The 15,197-nt window shown below is 34.5% G+C and overlaps 1 protein-coding gene across 1 annotated transcript; it reads right to left on the reverse strand.

Moving 5' to 3' along the window:
* Positions 1-7,069: 7,069 nt before the first annotated feature.
* LOC111015610 (uncharacterized) lies at positions 7,070-8,884 on the reverse strand. The gene is made up of 7 exons (XM_088122994.1): positions 8,815-8,884; positions 8,514-8,600; positions 8,265-8,403; positions 8,002-8,165; positions 7,629-7,908; positions 7,392-7,536; positions 7,070-7,273 (listed from the first exon to the last, which is right to left on the reverse strand). The coding sequence occupies exons 1-7, from the start codon at positions 8,882-8,884 to the stop codon at positions 7,070-7,072; spliced, it is 1,089 nt and encodes a 362-aa protein (XP_087979120.1).
* Positions 8,885-15,197: the final 6,313 nt, after the last annotated feature.

A 15,197-nucleotide genomic window follows, 5' to 3' on the forward strand; every position in this document is an offset into this window, starting at 1 on the left:
TTTATTAGCGTCATGAAAGACATGGACTTCCACGACGTTCATAAACCGTCATGAAAAATGATTTTGTGACGGTTATAGAATGTCACAGAAAGACCTTGAACAGGGGAGGAGAGGTCACGTGACATCCTTTCGTGACGATGTTTAAACGTCACGAAAAGTGTATTTCGTGACGGTGTTTACACGTCACGAAAAGTGTATTTCGTGACGTTTGATAATCGTCCTAAAAAATATTTTGGTGACGGTTTAAAAACGTCATTAATGATTTTATTTTGTGACGATAAAAAGAGGGTCACTCAATATGTATTTAATTTTGATTGTAGATGTCGCAGAATATAAATATTATATTGTTAAATTGTCGATCGAACACGCAAATATATTAATTTACCATAACAAAGTTGAAATATATTAAACATGAACAAGGAAGCTAATATATTAATTTAGAATGTACTAGTATTCTCAAACACAAATTACATAATTACAGAATTAAACATGTTCTTTACACACGAACCCCAACAACGATGCTCAGCCACAAATTAGTTGCATTTCTAATTGTCGACATCTTTGAGGTAATAAAGACCTAATGAAAAAACAATACCCAAGTTAGATAAATGATTAAACAAAAACCAACCTACTCATCAACATTCATAGTCTTCCTTATCAACTTACTCAATAATATAATAAAACAACCAACATGACGACCAAACAGAAGAAGCGCGATTCAAATAAACGACATGCCTACACTTTTTCTATCTCCTTAAATTACATAGCACAAAATATCAGTACAATCATCCTGTAAGGAAAATATCAATATGATATGATAACCAACAAAATGATCAAATAACATTCCAACATAACAAAAGAGGTTACAATAACAAAAATAACCGAACACTTCTTCTATATCCTTCAGCAGCATAGCACAAAATGAAATTAAATAATATAACACAAACTAGCTAGTATAGCAGAGGGGTTGTAAACATACATTCCTCGTCTATAATCAATATTTAGTATTCCTTGTAAACGTACTCAATAATATAGCTATAGTCCCAGTATATAACAAGTTCGATTCATAAGTATTTAATATTCAAATGTTATAGTATGAATGATGACAAAAAGCTTAAAATATCTTACCTTTGTTATGATGGAACTTTGAATGAAATGGCCACAACATGCTTCAGCTCACCCGGACGCAGTTTGACAAGCATTTCAAACCCTTACAACTTCTTGTTCTAGTGCGAAGATTGCTCTTGTCATATAAACCGATAATAAGCAACTTAGGAAAATGAGCTTTCTCAAAAAACTTGACATAAACAATAACATCCAAACAAAGTTTTAAATAATACAGCACCGCATATGCGTTGAGCTACGAAGCCAACTCTTCGGTGTTTACATGGAACCAAGCTAAACATTTTGAAGTTGCAACCCCAAAGCCATGGTGATAACTCCTTCCCTTGCCTACTTTGTCCATCACCTTATCTATTAGCTCACAATCTTTCGTTCTCCGCTTGCTAAAATTGTTCTAACATTTTTCACTTACTAAAGGTTTGATATATTTATTTTACTGTTGCAACTGTAGCAGGTTGAAGTTGATCAAATACGACTGCAATTATCACATGGCAAGATCTACCTCACAAACTTGGTTAAATGGAAAGTAGACAAATGCTTCATTGATGTGTGATGTATTAAGAAATCATGAGCTACGCTGTGGTTTTTTTAAACTAAATCTATTGACTGAGTACTTAAGCTAGAGACATATATATAGTAATGAAGATAACATGACAATCAATAGAAACATAACAAGTATAAGAATGGACAATGAAATGACAAAATAGAACACATTAAATTATTGATTTTAGCATGGTTCATAAAATTTTGGAAGCAATTGATTCAAATATTTATGAGCACCAGAAATATTAGTAAAATCATGAACTTTGCATTCAGAGAGTTATTCATACTGGAGATGGGTCAGACAGTAAGGACCAACAAGACTGATAGAAAGAACATAATTGGAATAAGGTTTATATAAAACTATGAGTCATTAAGTTAAACGTTTTAACTTCAAAGACTGACGCAAGAAGATAGTTAGAATAAGAAAAAGGCAAAACAAACAAATAACGAGCTCAACGAGAAACAATACAGTCAGATTGGAGAAGAATGAACATTAAGAAGAAAAACTACCAACAAAAGGCAATATTATTATGGAATTTTAAATCAATAGTCACATGCTTTAAGATATTGAAACAACATTATTCTGGCATCTGCATATTACTAACTAAATGATAGAAACTAAGAAACACAACTTAAAAAGCAAAGGATCCAGATCTAAAAAAGACTTAAAGGAAAAGAGCTAATAGCTGAGCATTATACCATACTTAGAACCAAGGTCAAAGGAAAAGACTCCAAGATTGAAGAACTGGAACTCAATATAATGCATACTCCACAACTACAAAAACTCAATTATAATTAAGTTTAATGAAAAATATTACACATAAATATAAGTTTGATTCTAGATTTTTAACAAACAAGGTCTCCAGAAAAATCTAGCTAAAGCCCAACATTTTACACTTATACACAAGAAAAATAGTTGAAATCGTTAGCTATTTGGAGATCAAATCATCAAATATCACAACCATAAACAAGCAAATAGTTCTAACAATTAGCAAGCCTAACAGAATAGTCGGAAGAATGCAACAGCAAAAAATCACAAACATATGGACAACTACTTTAAAGCTTTGAGTTAAATTGTTTAACATCAAATTAGTTTCAATGATAATTGATTAATGTTGGAGCATATTGGGTTGTTGGAGAAGCTTATCAAACTTTACATCAATTATCGAATTTTACATCAATTATCTGCCATTCAAATAATTAATGGTGTGATTCATGCACTTAACAAACTTTACATCAATTATCTACCATTCAAATAGTAAAGTATTCAAATCAGTGAACATGGTCAACAAATTCACTCTAAAACTTAGCTAATGCACAGTTACAAACCAAAGGAAATATATAACAAGGATTCATGTTCGTTCCAAAATCAACCAACCCATATGTTTGCAACAAAATAGCAAATTAACAACATACCAATAAAATGACAAATATGGTAAATGAAATATAGGCTAAATCACAAAAAATACCTCTGAACTTTCGTCATTACTATGGTGTTTAAATTTGGCAAGTAAAAACTTGCAATCTTCCACCACTAGCTGAAATTTCAATCAATGCTACACCAAGTGATCAAAGACAAACTATTCATAAGAGGAAACTAGAAGAAGAAAATCACTAGCATTTATAATGTCATTCATAAATTTATGGCAACCATAAAACTCGATGAAATTGACAGCAGCACCTAACCTACGAGCGTCGCCGCTGCAATGAGGGTCACGCACAACCATTGTACAATGCCAGTGCCTCTGGGATCTAGCCGGACCTGCTCACAGATGCCGCCGAGGAAGATAACATTGTGGATTTGGTACGTTCGGTGCTGTGGGAATCGCGCTGGTCGTACGTATGCTTCGTTCATTGAGCGCCGTTGCAGATCGGAGCTAGGCTACGCTGCAACAGGGGCGTCATTCGTGTGTTCGTTCGCGTCGGGGAGAAGAAGGCCATCGGGGAAACACGTCGCGTCGCTGCAGGAAGTCACCGCTGCTCGGGTTGTTCGTGGCTGTCGATTTCTGCTGTCGAGATACCGCCACTGGACGCCGCGAAGGGTGATCGCTGATCGCCGGAAAACACGCGAAAAAATGGGAAGGGCGGTTGAAGTAAAATGAAATAGAAATACAAAAATAATATTTATTTTTAATGCGATTCAAAATTTACTTAGTAGGAATTTCTACCACCTAAATTTTAGGTTTTGTTAACTTAAATTCTAACAATCCCTAAAAAAAAATAGTATATTCCATCAAATTAGGTTCAAAGATCTTTAAGGTAATTAATTACTTTTTTTATCTATTTTTTATCTATGTTTTTTAAACCTCACGAAAAACAACTTTTTGATGACCATTTCGTGACAGTTAGAAAAACGTCACAAAAAGTAAAAAATTCGGAACACTCCGTCATTTCCCGCCAAAAACGCGCCTCAACCTTTCGTGACATTTTTTAAACGTCACAAAAAAACAACTTTTCGAAGACCATTTCGTGACGGTTAGAAAAACGTCACAAAAAGTCAAAAATTTGAATCACTTCGTCATTTCCCTCAAAAAACGCACCTCAACCTTTCGTAACGTTTTTTAAACGTCACGAAAAACCAACTTTTTTACCACCATTTTGTGACGGTTAAAAAATGTCACGAAAGATCAAATATCCGGAAATCTCTGTTTTTTCCCTCCAAAAATGCATTTTTTTGCCTTTCGTGACGCATATTTTTATTTAGAATAGTATTTTACTGTTCATGAGCGTCACGAAAATCCAATTTTCTAGTAGTGTCGTATTTTATAACAACACATGATTCAGATTCATCCATCCCAAGATGCTTTCAAACAATATTGAAATTGATATAATTACGTGGATTCTTTAATTGCACTGTTGTAGTGCTTACCAAAACAACTCCAACACCAATGAATAACTTATGGAACGACTAATATGATATTTTTGTAAAAGATACCGGAATGGCCATTCATTCGAGATAGGATGTGAAAAACATACAAAGGGAGACTATAGAAAAGCACTCCAATCGAGAAAAATGATAGAGATATTGTTAGTGATGACTTAAGGTAGTATAGGTGGGTGAGACGCGATCGCCTAAGGCCCCAATCATATAAGGCTTCATATTTTTTTATATATTAGTATATAAAATATAATATAATATTATCTAGATTTTAATTTTTTTGGGAAGGAAATAGGACTAAAGTCCATCAAACTAAGAAATAATGAAAAAACGAAAAAAATGACAAGACGGGACATTGAGACCCCATTATATACACAATCAAATCAACAGAGAAAAAGAGACTATTAATTAGGAGGCTCTTCACAAATATGTAAATTAAGGGAAAAAACACTGTTTGACTAGTAAGTTAATCTTACTCACCAGAATTGGCTTCACTAATAAATTTTTCGGATACTAACATTCCATTCTCAAAAAATGAGGTTCTCAATCTTTAAAACGACGTACAAAAGAACTCTCAATTCTAATTTGATACCTTCAAAATTTGTTACTTTTATCTTCTTCTTCATGTTTAAAACCTTTCAAACTTCATTAAAAAAAAAAAAAAAATAGCTAGCATGACCCTTCAAAACTCTCTCAAAATTTAGATCCTATGTATTCTTTATCCTTTTATTTATTTTTTTGACAATAAAATTTTTCAAATTCTCTTTAGAAAAAAACTCTACCATAAATAGATTTGTTAGGTTATACTAATTTTAACTTAATTTTGTCCCTCCAATGAGAGAAACCAAAACTTCAAAGTTTATTATTTTAAGTTTTTTAGTTCCATTTCTTTTACTTTTTGGAAAATGTATTTCATATTGTTCAATACTATATATCTGAGATTCGTTTAGGTTTGCTTATTTGTTTAAATATATAATATTAATATGTCTATAAAAAATATGAATATGGATATGAAAAGTTTAAGAAAACATAAAATATAAAAACTTATTAAATCCAAAAAATGTGCTACAAAAACAGATTGAATATGAAAAAAATGTTATCAATAATTTCTTTTTTTTTTAAGAAGTAAAAGTAGTAAAAATGATAAAAAATAATAGAAAAAATAATAGGTATAGATAAATCAAAACACAAACAAAAATGGTAGATAATGATATTTTTGAAAATGAAACATCTAATCAACTAAAAGTTCAACTGAAAAAATATTCATATTAAGGCCTCCGTTTTAAAATTTTGTCTAAGGCCATATGTCATCTCGAGATGCCCCTCGATATTGTAATTATCAAAGAGGTTTGATGTTGTGGACAAAGATGAAGCTTGAACCTTTGCATCTTCCCCAAGTTGAGAGCACGAAACCACTATATGATATGAAACCTCTCCAAAGAAAACGACTCTTTTGAGTAATACTTACAATCATCTAATCAGTATCAGAAAGTTAGTATTTTCAAAGGTCACAATCTTTCTAAAAGTACGAAATAAACCTTCCATAAATCTTTTTCGATTACTAACTCAACCTTAAAAAAAGTGTCGAAATATATAGGTCGATCAAAATATAACTTTTTCAATTAACCTTTGAAAGGTTCAATTAAGCTTCAAAATTAATATTTTTTAAAGGCTAGACGTCTTCAATAAATGTCAAATTAGTTTTGATAATTAATTTTTGTCAAAAACTTCTTGAAAGTTTTTATTATTTTCCAAAAATTATAATACTATTGTCCAACCATTTTTTAACTTTCAAAAAAAGTTCTTTGTAGACACTCGTAAATTCTTCCAAAAAATTGGAAGGCACCCACATAATTCTATCTGGACTACAAAATCAGAAATCAGGGGGGAGAGAAAAACCTACTGTAATATTCCACAAAAATATACTGATATTTATTAATAGTAAAAAAGGAATGAAAAACAAGAGATACTTTTTCTCGACTCCATGAAGCCTCTCGAAATTAAAAATTAAAAATAAATTAATAATATTTTAGAATAACATCTCATCGACTAATGGTATAAACATCGACTAATGGTATAAAATTTTATTGGAAGAAAAATTATTATTAGTATAAATGAAAAATAAAAAATAATTAATTAAAAAAATTATGAATCTCATCCATAGATGAGAAAGAACAGAATAAATATTCCATTTATCTTAATGGGAGTGTTTTTATTTAGTTTGTAGGTTTCTCGCCTACTCCCATAAAGTTTTTCCAAAAAAAGAAAAAAAAAAGGTAGATTGCAGTCTATATGACTTCCATTGCCAATTTGACACATTATTTCTAACGTGTACGAAAGGAATTATCAATCATTATATACTCACAGTGAGAATTAATTCGTTCTTTTTTACCTTAGAAACTATTTGAGCAACAATAATGGATAGTAGTCAAACACAGAGGTGTAAGCTGCAACTAAATAGTTCTACAAAACTTGCAGAAACCTTCAAAAGGTCGCATTGCATCATCTAAGACGAGACAGCACTATTTATTGAATTTCCTTCTTGAAAAGCTCTTTCAAAGTAGACACAACATTGATCTTCACTTCAACAATCAAAGTGTCATCACAAATGTAGCCCTTCGTGACTTCATTGAGATCTCTCAAAGACATGAAATCCGGAAAACCCAAACCTAAATCGCCAAACTCGAACCAATACTTACCTGCACACACACAATTAAAAACAGCCAATAACTTTAGTCTTTACATAGAACCAAAACCAAACCAAGATTTCAAATTACAAATAAGCTTTGGAAATTATGGTAAAACCAAAACGTTAATGTTAATTACTTTCTAATTTTTTGTGTCCAACTCCATATTTACTCAGCACAGCTATCTCAAATTCAGCATACACTCGACAACCTTGAGGAAGTTCTTTCAAACTCTCACATCTTAGGAACAGTGACAAATAGTCCGGGCTCGCTTTGGGGGATCCTTTGGGATATAAGGACATCTTCCTGAAATACAAAACATACATTTTATAATACATGTAAATGCAAAATGCAAAATAAATATATATATAATCTAAATTTTCCATAGCAACGGTAGCCCTCCATAGCCCTCCATTGTAAAAGGATCCGATACATACATATTCTCATCTAGTTGTGAAAAGTTGTTGGTTTTCCAAGTATATTTGTTATTTTTGGGCTGCTTGATCAAGGAAAGGGCCTCCCCTTTCCCATCACATTTCATTACAAAAATGTCAACTCCAAATGCACAACAATCATCAACTAAGAACCCATTTGAAGAGTCGTTGAAAGTTTCAAGTGAAACCAACTTTTCAAACCCCCACTCTTTCTTCATTGCATGAAAACGTCTTACTTTCCCATCTGCAATAACACATTATTTATGTTAAAAAAAAAAAACCCTCCAAAGAGAGCAAACAAAAATTAAAATACATGGGTTTTGAGTAATTTGGTTACCTAGGACTGCCAAATAGTTGTCTCGGAGATTATCATAAACAAGAATCGTAAACACAACAGTGAGGTCTAAAGTAGGAATGTCATCCTCAGCAGTTACCAAATAGAGAGATATATGATTGGACCCATTTCTTTTCACATCTCCACTGGGATAGACTGCTAATTTCCTAGCACAACAAAGGAATAACAAAATCCCAAAACCAAAATAGTGATGAGAAGTGAGAAACATTGGTTCAAAAGTGGAGGTGAAAGTGTAAATTAGCTACCATTTAAAACCGGCGACACTGAAGATGGGGGATTCATATCTGTCACGACTGGAAGTAGCAAGTGCAGTCTTGAGCAACGAAAAGGGTTGGATTTGTAACGTATAATGGAGAGGTTTTTCATCTCTAATGGACCTTAAAACTGCACAAAATATATAACCAGAGATAACTCTACAAATGAAATAATCCAATTAATATTTTATATGAACTACAAAGTTGAGAGATTGATTGAGAGAATTATGTTAAAAGTACCAGAACCAGAATCTGCCTGAGATGATGGGGAGATGATATGGTTCCTCTGCATTCTCTTTCCCAATGCTGGCGAGCTAACAGGCGAGCCTAAACTTTATGTCTTATACGGTGCAGTTTAATCCATTGGAATTTTTTTTATTTGATTAGATATGATTTAGGATTTTGATATGATTTAGTTTCCGAATTCAAATATTAGATATTATTTGATTTAGATTTTTTTTTAGAGAAAGGTAAAGTGAAAAAAATAAAATCAAAACAAAACAAATAAATATTTAAAAAGAAGACAAAAACACGCCCAGACCCGCAACTCTACCCGAAACCCGGCCCACAACCCGTGCTCCAAGCACCTCTGGAAACGTGCAGTTCACCATCAAGCCGAACCGACGAACCCGCCGGTGCTTCAGTCAGTTCGGTACAGTTGGAATACCTATTGGGAGTCTGTTTTTTTATTTTATTTAGCATATTTTCGGTTCGGTTTCGGTTTGACCATCAAACTGAGTCGGAACGAGTTATTTACACCCTTATATAAAATTCGAACTTACGAGTTTTTGAACAGATATAAGTATCAATTACCTTGAGGTAAGTTTATGTTAAGTGGTGGTTTATGTACTTTTAAGCATCTTTTAGCCCTCAGGTTAGATTTTTCTAAATAATAATGGTAAGATTCAGAATGGTTATATATATGTAGAAATTTCATACGTTTTATGAAAAATATAATAAATTCATAAAATTGCTCCATGAAACTTTAAGATGTTCAAGTATATTTAGGTTGAAAGGCGAAATAATAGTTCAAAGTATATTATATTTAAGATGTTTCAAGTATATTTAGGGTCAAAATATGCATTAGCCTTCCTAGCAATATCAATGTCTTTGTTTGGGAATGCGTAAATACACTCTCTCAAAAGAGTAGAAATGTACTTTGGTGTAATGGGTTCTGCTCTATTCTTTGATTTATCTTGCTTGAGAGAAATAACCGTCTTTTCTCATATAATTAAATATAGATCTGCATGCACTATGTGGGATAATATTAAGATGGCTGCTTCCTCTTGTCCACCAAATCGACATTCTTTTGTAATTATGATATCTACACCATTTCTTTAAACTGGAACTCTTTTATTTAGCCTCTCCTTAAATTGATTTTTTAAGGCATGGATGTATGACGATTTTGAAAAATCAATTATACTAAAATGATTTTTTTTTTCAAAATTATAAATTCTACTGTCAATCCCAAAATACCCCTTTTATATTTTCAGGTGCTTCTTCAATAATTTCATTATCCCCTTACATATTTCACTTCATATTTTAGAACAAACAACTTCTACAGCTTCCAAAATAACACATGATTCAGATTCATTATCTCTTTGACAAGCTGAATTTGCATTACCTCTTTAATATTTTGCACCGTAAAGGTTTTGATCTTTAAGTGGATTTCATGGATTAAAGGTTGTATATCATCCTTCAGCTACTCGGTCATTACCCTCTCTTCCCTTCAAAAAGTAATTTTAATTTGGTAGCTCAGGAGCTCCCTGGTTTCATATTGCAAACTGTTGCAATATTTTTGATACAGCTACAAAAAATGGCAAGTTGGCAATGGCATTAATATTCTCTCTTGGTATCATGATTGGTCTGACCATGGACCTTTGTTTATAGCATTTCCCCGTTTCTTTGCACTCACCGATTGTAAGGACTTGAAAGTTGGTCAAACAACGCCTGGAATCCTTTCCGTCGCCGGCCATTGTTTGAAAGAGAGCAATTACTATGGAACACAATCACGGCTGAATTTCCTCATCTATCTGAATCTTGGGGAAGGGATAAATTTTTGTGGGCTCACTCAACCGACGGGCAGTACACTTTAAAATCCTCCAAGGCTTTTTTGTTGGGAAATTGAAGACTCTGAATAATTTTCCTTTTCACAGAAATATCCAAATACAACTACAATATATGAAAATAGAAAGAAAACTATAAAGACACAAAAATAACGACACAGCAAATTATATTGGTTTAAGGGCTACATCCAGTCTTCCACTTAGATTAGGTAATTCACTAATAATTGTTTAAGGATTAGAATACAAAACTCTCCCAAAAAATATTCCCTAAGGTCCCAACAAAAGTCCTCTAGTTTCTAAGTATTATAACACACTATACTTAGGTACAGGAATGAAAAACACTCACTAAACTCATGGGATACAGAATCCTTTTCAACACTGCCCACAACCACTCAAGTCTCTTTTATTTGGATTCTGTACAAATGAAACCTTAACATAAGAGCTTTATTTATAAGAGGCCAAATATCATAATTCTTATAGGAAAACAATATTGTAATCCTTATAAGACAACAATACCCTACTCCCGCTAGGAATTGATAATAGTGTTGAAAAATTCTTTTTTTTCATAGGACATGTGTTTCCTGTTTTGGCTCCATAATCCCAACAATCTCCCACTTGGAGACAAAGCGACAATTCTCTGCCTCCCACTGCATTAACAGTGTTCCATCATCTTGACACCCTCTTCAAGGCACAGTTCTAACCCCTCCATCAACAAACTGATCAATACTGCTTGGCCCTACCCAAGCATCGTCTGACTCTGCCCCGAGACTAAGTAACTCTACGTGGTCTTGTCCCCCAGACTTAGAGACATAGCCACATACTCCCACTTGATCTAAGTGGTCCCCGTCACTTCCTTTCTCGATCGAACCCAACGACCTCTGAAGAAAGATTCCCCTGATGACTTGGCGCTCCCACCCAAGTCTGTTGCCACACTAGAAACAGAAATCGTACCCTTCAATGCACTAATTCGCCTATGCGACTTCATCAGCTCGCCTGAACGTTTGACGGCTGAGGTATGAACTCGATGGCCTATCAAATTCCCGTTTCCCTTTTCTGTACTTCTCAACTGTTTAACTTGAGCTGATGGTAGATTCTTCTTATCTGTTCTGGCCATCATTGCTTCTGTTTCTCTAAGGTCTCGCCCTGAACCATCTGCAACTACTCTGTACATAGTCTGTCTCAGTGAACCCTTGGCAACCCCAAACTCTGACACATAAACAGAAGATATCTTGTGGTCTGTTGCCACCACCCTGGATTCCCTATTGAGCTTCTAGAAACCCCCACTAAACTCACTACTATAGCCATCGTCATCTAGCTTCCCTGCAGATAACAAATTAAATCTGAAGCTAGGAATATACCTGACGCCTTGTAGCACCAACTCGGCCCCTTCGCCTGTCTTCAAACAAACATCTTCAATTCCTCCTACCTTAGAGATACTCTCATTCCCCATCCTCATTGAGCCATAATTACCTGCAATAAGAGATGAGAACCAACGTCTGTCTGAAACAACGTGCGCTGATGCTGCAGTGTCTTCAACCCACTGGTCTATAGATATGTTCCTCTGAACACAAGCCAGAAACTCTTCAATCCGTTCTCCTTCTGTTACAACATTTGCAGTAGTGTTCCCCTTCTCAACATCTTCTTTAAACTTCCTGTAAAAGCGTTTAATGTGTCCCTTCTTGTGGCAGTAATAACATTCTACTTCTCCACTGGAACTCCCACTACCCCTGCTATATTGATAGCACACTTTGTGAGCTATATTTCATGAGATTTATATTGAAATTATTTGTTAGTTTTCGTTTCTTCATGACAAATTTAAGCACATAAGATATATTTTGCAAGAATAAAGCATCGGGAGGAAACGAGACATATTTGGATCAAAATGAGAGAAAAATCGGAATCAAAGTGACCAAGATGGAATAACAACAAGATTTGGAGCTAAAAACCCGAGGAGATAGCGCCACGACTCTAGCATAGAGTGCCGCGGCGCTCCGAAGTTTAAATTTCGCGTTTGTGAATAGTGTAGCGCCATGGCTCTGTATATAGCGCCACGGCGCTGCCGCGACAACTTTTTATAAAAATAGGGTTGTGCAGCCACCACAAGGGGGAGTTTGGGAGAGTTTTTATGGCAGTTTGCCTTTTTGGCCAAATCGGAGGGCAAGGAGACCATTGGAGAGCTTAGAAAAGTGATTTTCAAGGCTCGGGATCGTGGAGGTCGCTTCGGGGACGGACGATTGACACGCCGAACATAGTTTCTTCTCCTTTCCCTTGATTTTTATGGTTTTGTTATGGACTTCTCATTGTGATTTTATTGTTTTCCATTGAATATGAGAAGCTAAACCTCTCATCTTGGGAATTGATGTAGCCATTATGCATTGATTGTTTAGTTTTCTTGGTTGAATGTTTATGAATGTTTTATTTATACTTCTCTATGCTTAATGCCTTGAATCTACTGGCCATAGATTGATTGATTTTAGACTTGAAATCTTACGCTCGGGAGAGGTGGTCTAGAGTTAGAATTGTGATGCATAACGAAAGGGGTTTTAAGATCGGGAGATTTAGAAGTCCTTTAGAGGTCGATAATAGACTTGTTGAATAAAGCGTTTACTTGTTATAGAAACTAGATAGGGATATTGGTTTCTTAATTCGTAAGAAGAATTAGCTTGCGCTCGGTGAAATCAATTCCCTAGGACATTTCCCCATTGTTTTTATGTTTATTATTGCATTTTTATTTTCTTTGATTATATTCTCCCTTTTGATTTTGATTCTCTAAATAAAATTGAGCAATTGTATCTGTGGTACTTGAGTGATCTAGAAACCCAATCCAGAGGACGATATCGGTATTGACTTACCACTTTATTAAAGCTTGACCCGTACACTTGCGGTAAGCAATTTCTGCTACATATATCTCTATTGCTGCTTCCCATTGTAACTCATCTTTGTCTTCCCTTTGTTCTGAGCTATCAAAGCTGATTCAACCTTGTTTTCTGCCCCTGAAGTAGATGCAGACATTTTCCCTAATTTTCTTCGAGCTTCCTCAGATATGGCGGCATCACAAATAGTCTCCTAGCGAATTCGACACCGCAGTCTTCATCGTCTCCCAACTGTTAGGAAAAGACGTCAACAGCCTCATGCCTTTCACCTCCTCGTCAATCTTGACACTCATTCCTTCTAACTTGTTCAAGATATCGGTGAGTTCATTAATGTGGGAATTCACCGAGGTTCTCTCCTTCATGTGGATATTAAAATACCTCGTCCATAGAAGTATTTTTGTATTGGCATAAGGTTTTTCATACCTGTCTTGCAAGACCTTCAACAACTCCTTCGCTGTAGTCTTTTTCGCCACCAGACTACAAAAATTCATTGACAATGCCATTCTGATGTTGGCAACGACCTGCTCATTCATCTCATTCCAATCCTTGTCTACCATCCCTGCTGGTCTCTCTCCCAAAGTCTTGTGTATCTTCTTGCACATAAGAAAGATCCTTTACCTGCATCTTCCAAAAACTGAAATTCTCCTCATTGAACTTCAGGACTCCTTCATAATAATGGTCTGCTTGATATCTGTCACCCATGATGCTGCAACCTTACAGCTCTGATACCACTTGTTGGGAAATTGAAGACCCTGAATAATTTCCCCTTCCACAGAAATATCCAAACACAACCAAAATATATGAAAATAGGAAGAAACTATAAAGGCACAAAAATAACGACACAGCAAATTATACTGGTTTAAGGGCTACATCCAGTCTTCCACTTAGATTTGGGTAATTCACTAATAATTGTTTAAGGATTAGAATACAAAACTCTCCCCAAAAATATCCTCTGGAGGTCCCAACAAGAGCCATCTAGCTTCTAAGTATTATAACACACTATATTTAGGTACAGGAATGAAAAACACTCACTAAACCCACGGGATACAGAATCCTTTTCAACACTGCCCACAACTACTCAAGTCTCTTTTATTTGGATTCTGTACAAATGAAACCTTAACATAAGGACTCTATTTATAAGAGGCCAAATATCTTAATTCTTATAGGAAAACAATATTGTAATCCTTAAAAAACAACAATATCCTACTCTTGGTAGGAATCGGTAATAGTGTTGAAAAATCATTTTCTTCATAATACATGTGTTTCAAGTTTTGGCTCCATAATCCCAACATTTTCTGGCGTCCCCTTCTGCAGAAATTAACTCAGTTTTATACAAGAATTTATGGGACTCTATCTATCCAAAGAAGTGTAAATTCTTCATAGGGTGTGTTACTCGTAGAAGAATCAATGCACTTTATTGGATCCAATCACCCATGAAATTCCTCTACCTCAACCCAAAGTGGTGTGTCCTATGTAGAAAGAAGAATGAAACTTTAGATCATCTGCTCCTACATTGTGAATTCTAAAAAATTTTATGGAATTTTCTCTTTGAAACCTCAGACTGCCTCTATGTCTCCCAGTAATGGTGGACTTCATTGCGAAAATGCTTTCCAATTGCCCCAAATCTAGGTGCTCGATCCTTTGGTACCTTTGGTTGGAATGCAATAATCGAATTTTTGACAACAATGAGAACTCCATTATCCATCTTTTGGGAGGACATTAAAGTTGCAGCTTCTCTTTGGTCCTCTAAAGCAAAGTTTTTTTTTTTTTTTTTTTGTGATTACAATGTATCTACTATATCTTTAAATTGAGAAGTCTTTCTTTAGCTTTCCTCTTCTCTTTGGAAAGCCCCTTTAGCTTCCTTTTGTAGGTATATGTTTCTTACATACGTATCTTTAAAAAAAAAAAAAAAATTCAGATTCATTATCCATCCCCAAGATGCTTTGAAATAATATTGAAATTAATATAATTACGTGGATACTTTA

Source organism: Momordica charantia, assembly GCF_013281855.1.
Source record: "Momordica charantia cultivar OHB3-1 chromosome 4 unlocalized genomic scaffold, Mcharantia_2.0 BLBB01000004.1, whole genome shotgun sequence".
In the NCBI taxonomy this organism is placed as follows: Eukaryota; Viridiplantae; Streptophyta; class Magnoliopsida; order Cucurbitales; family Cucurbitaceae; genus Momordica; species Momordica charantia.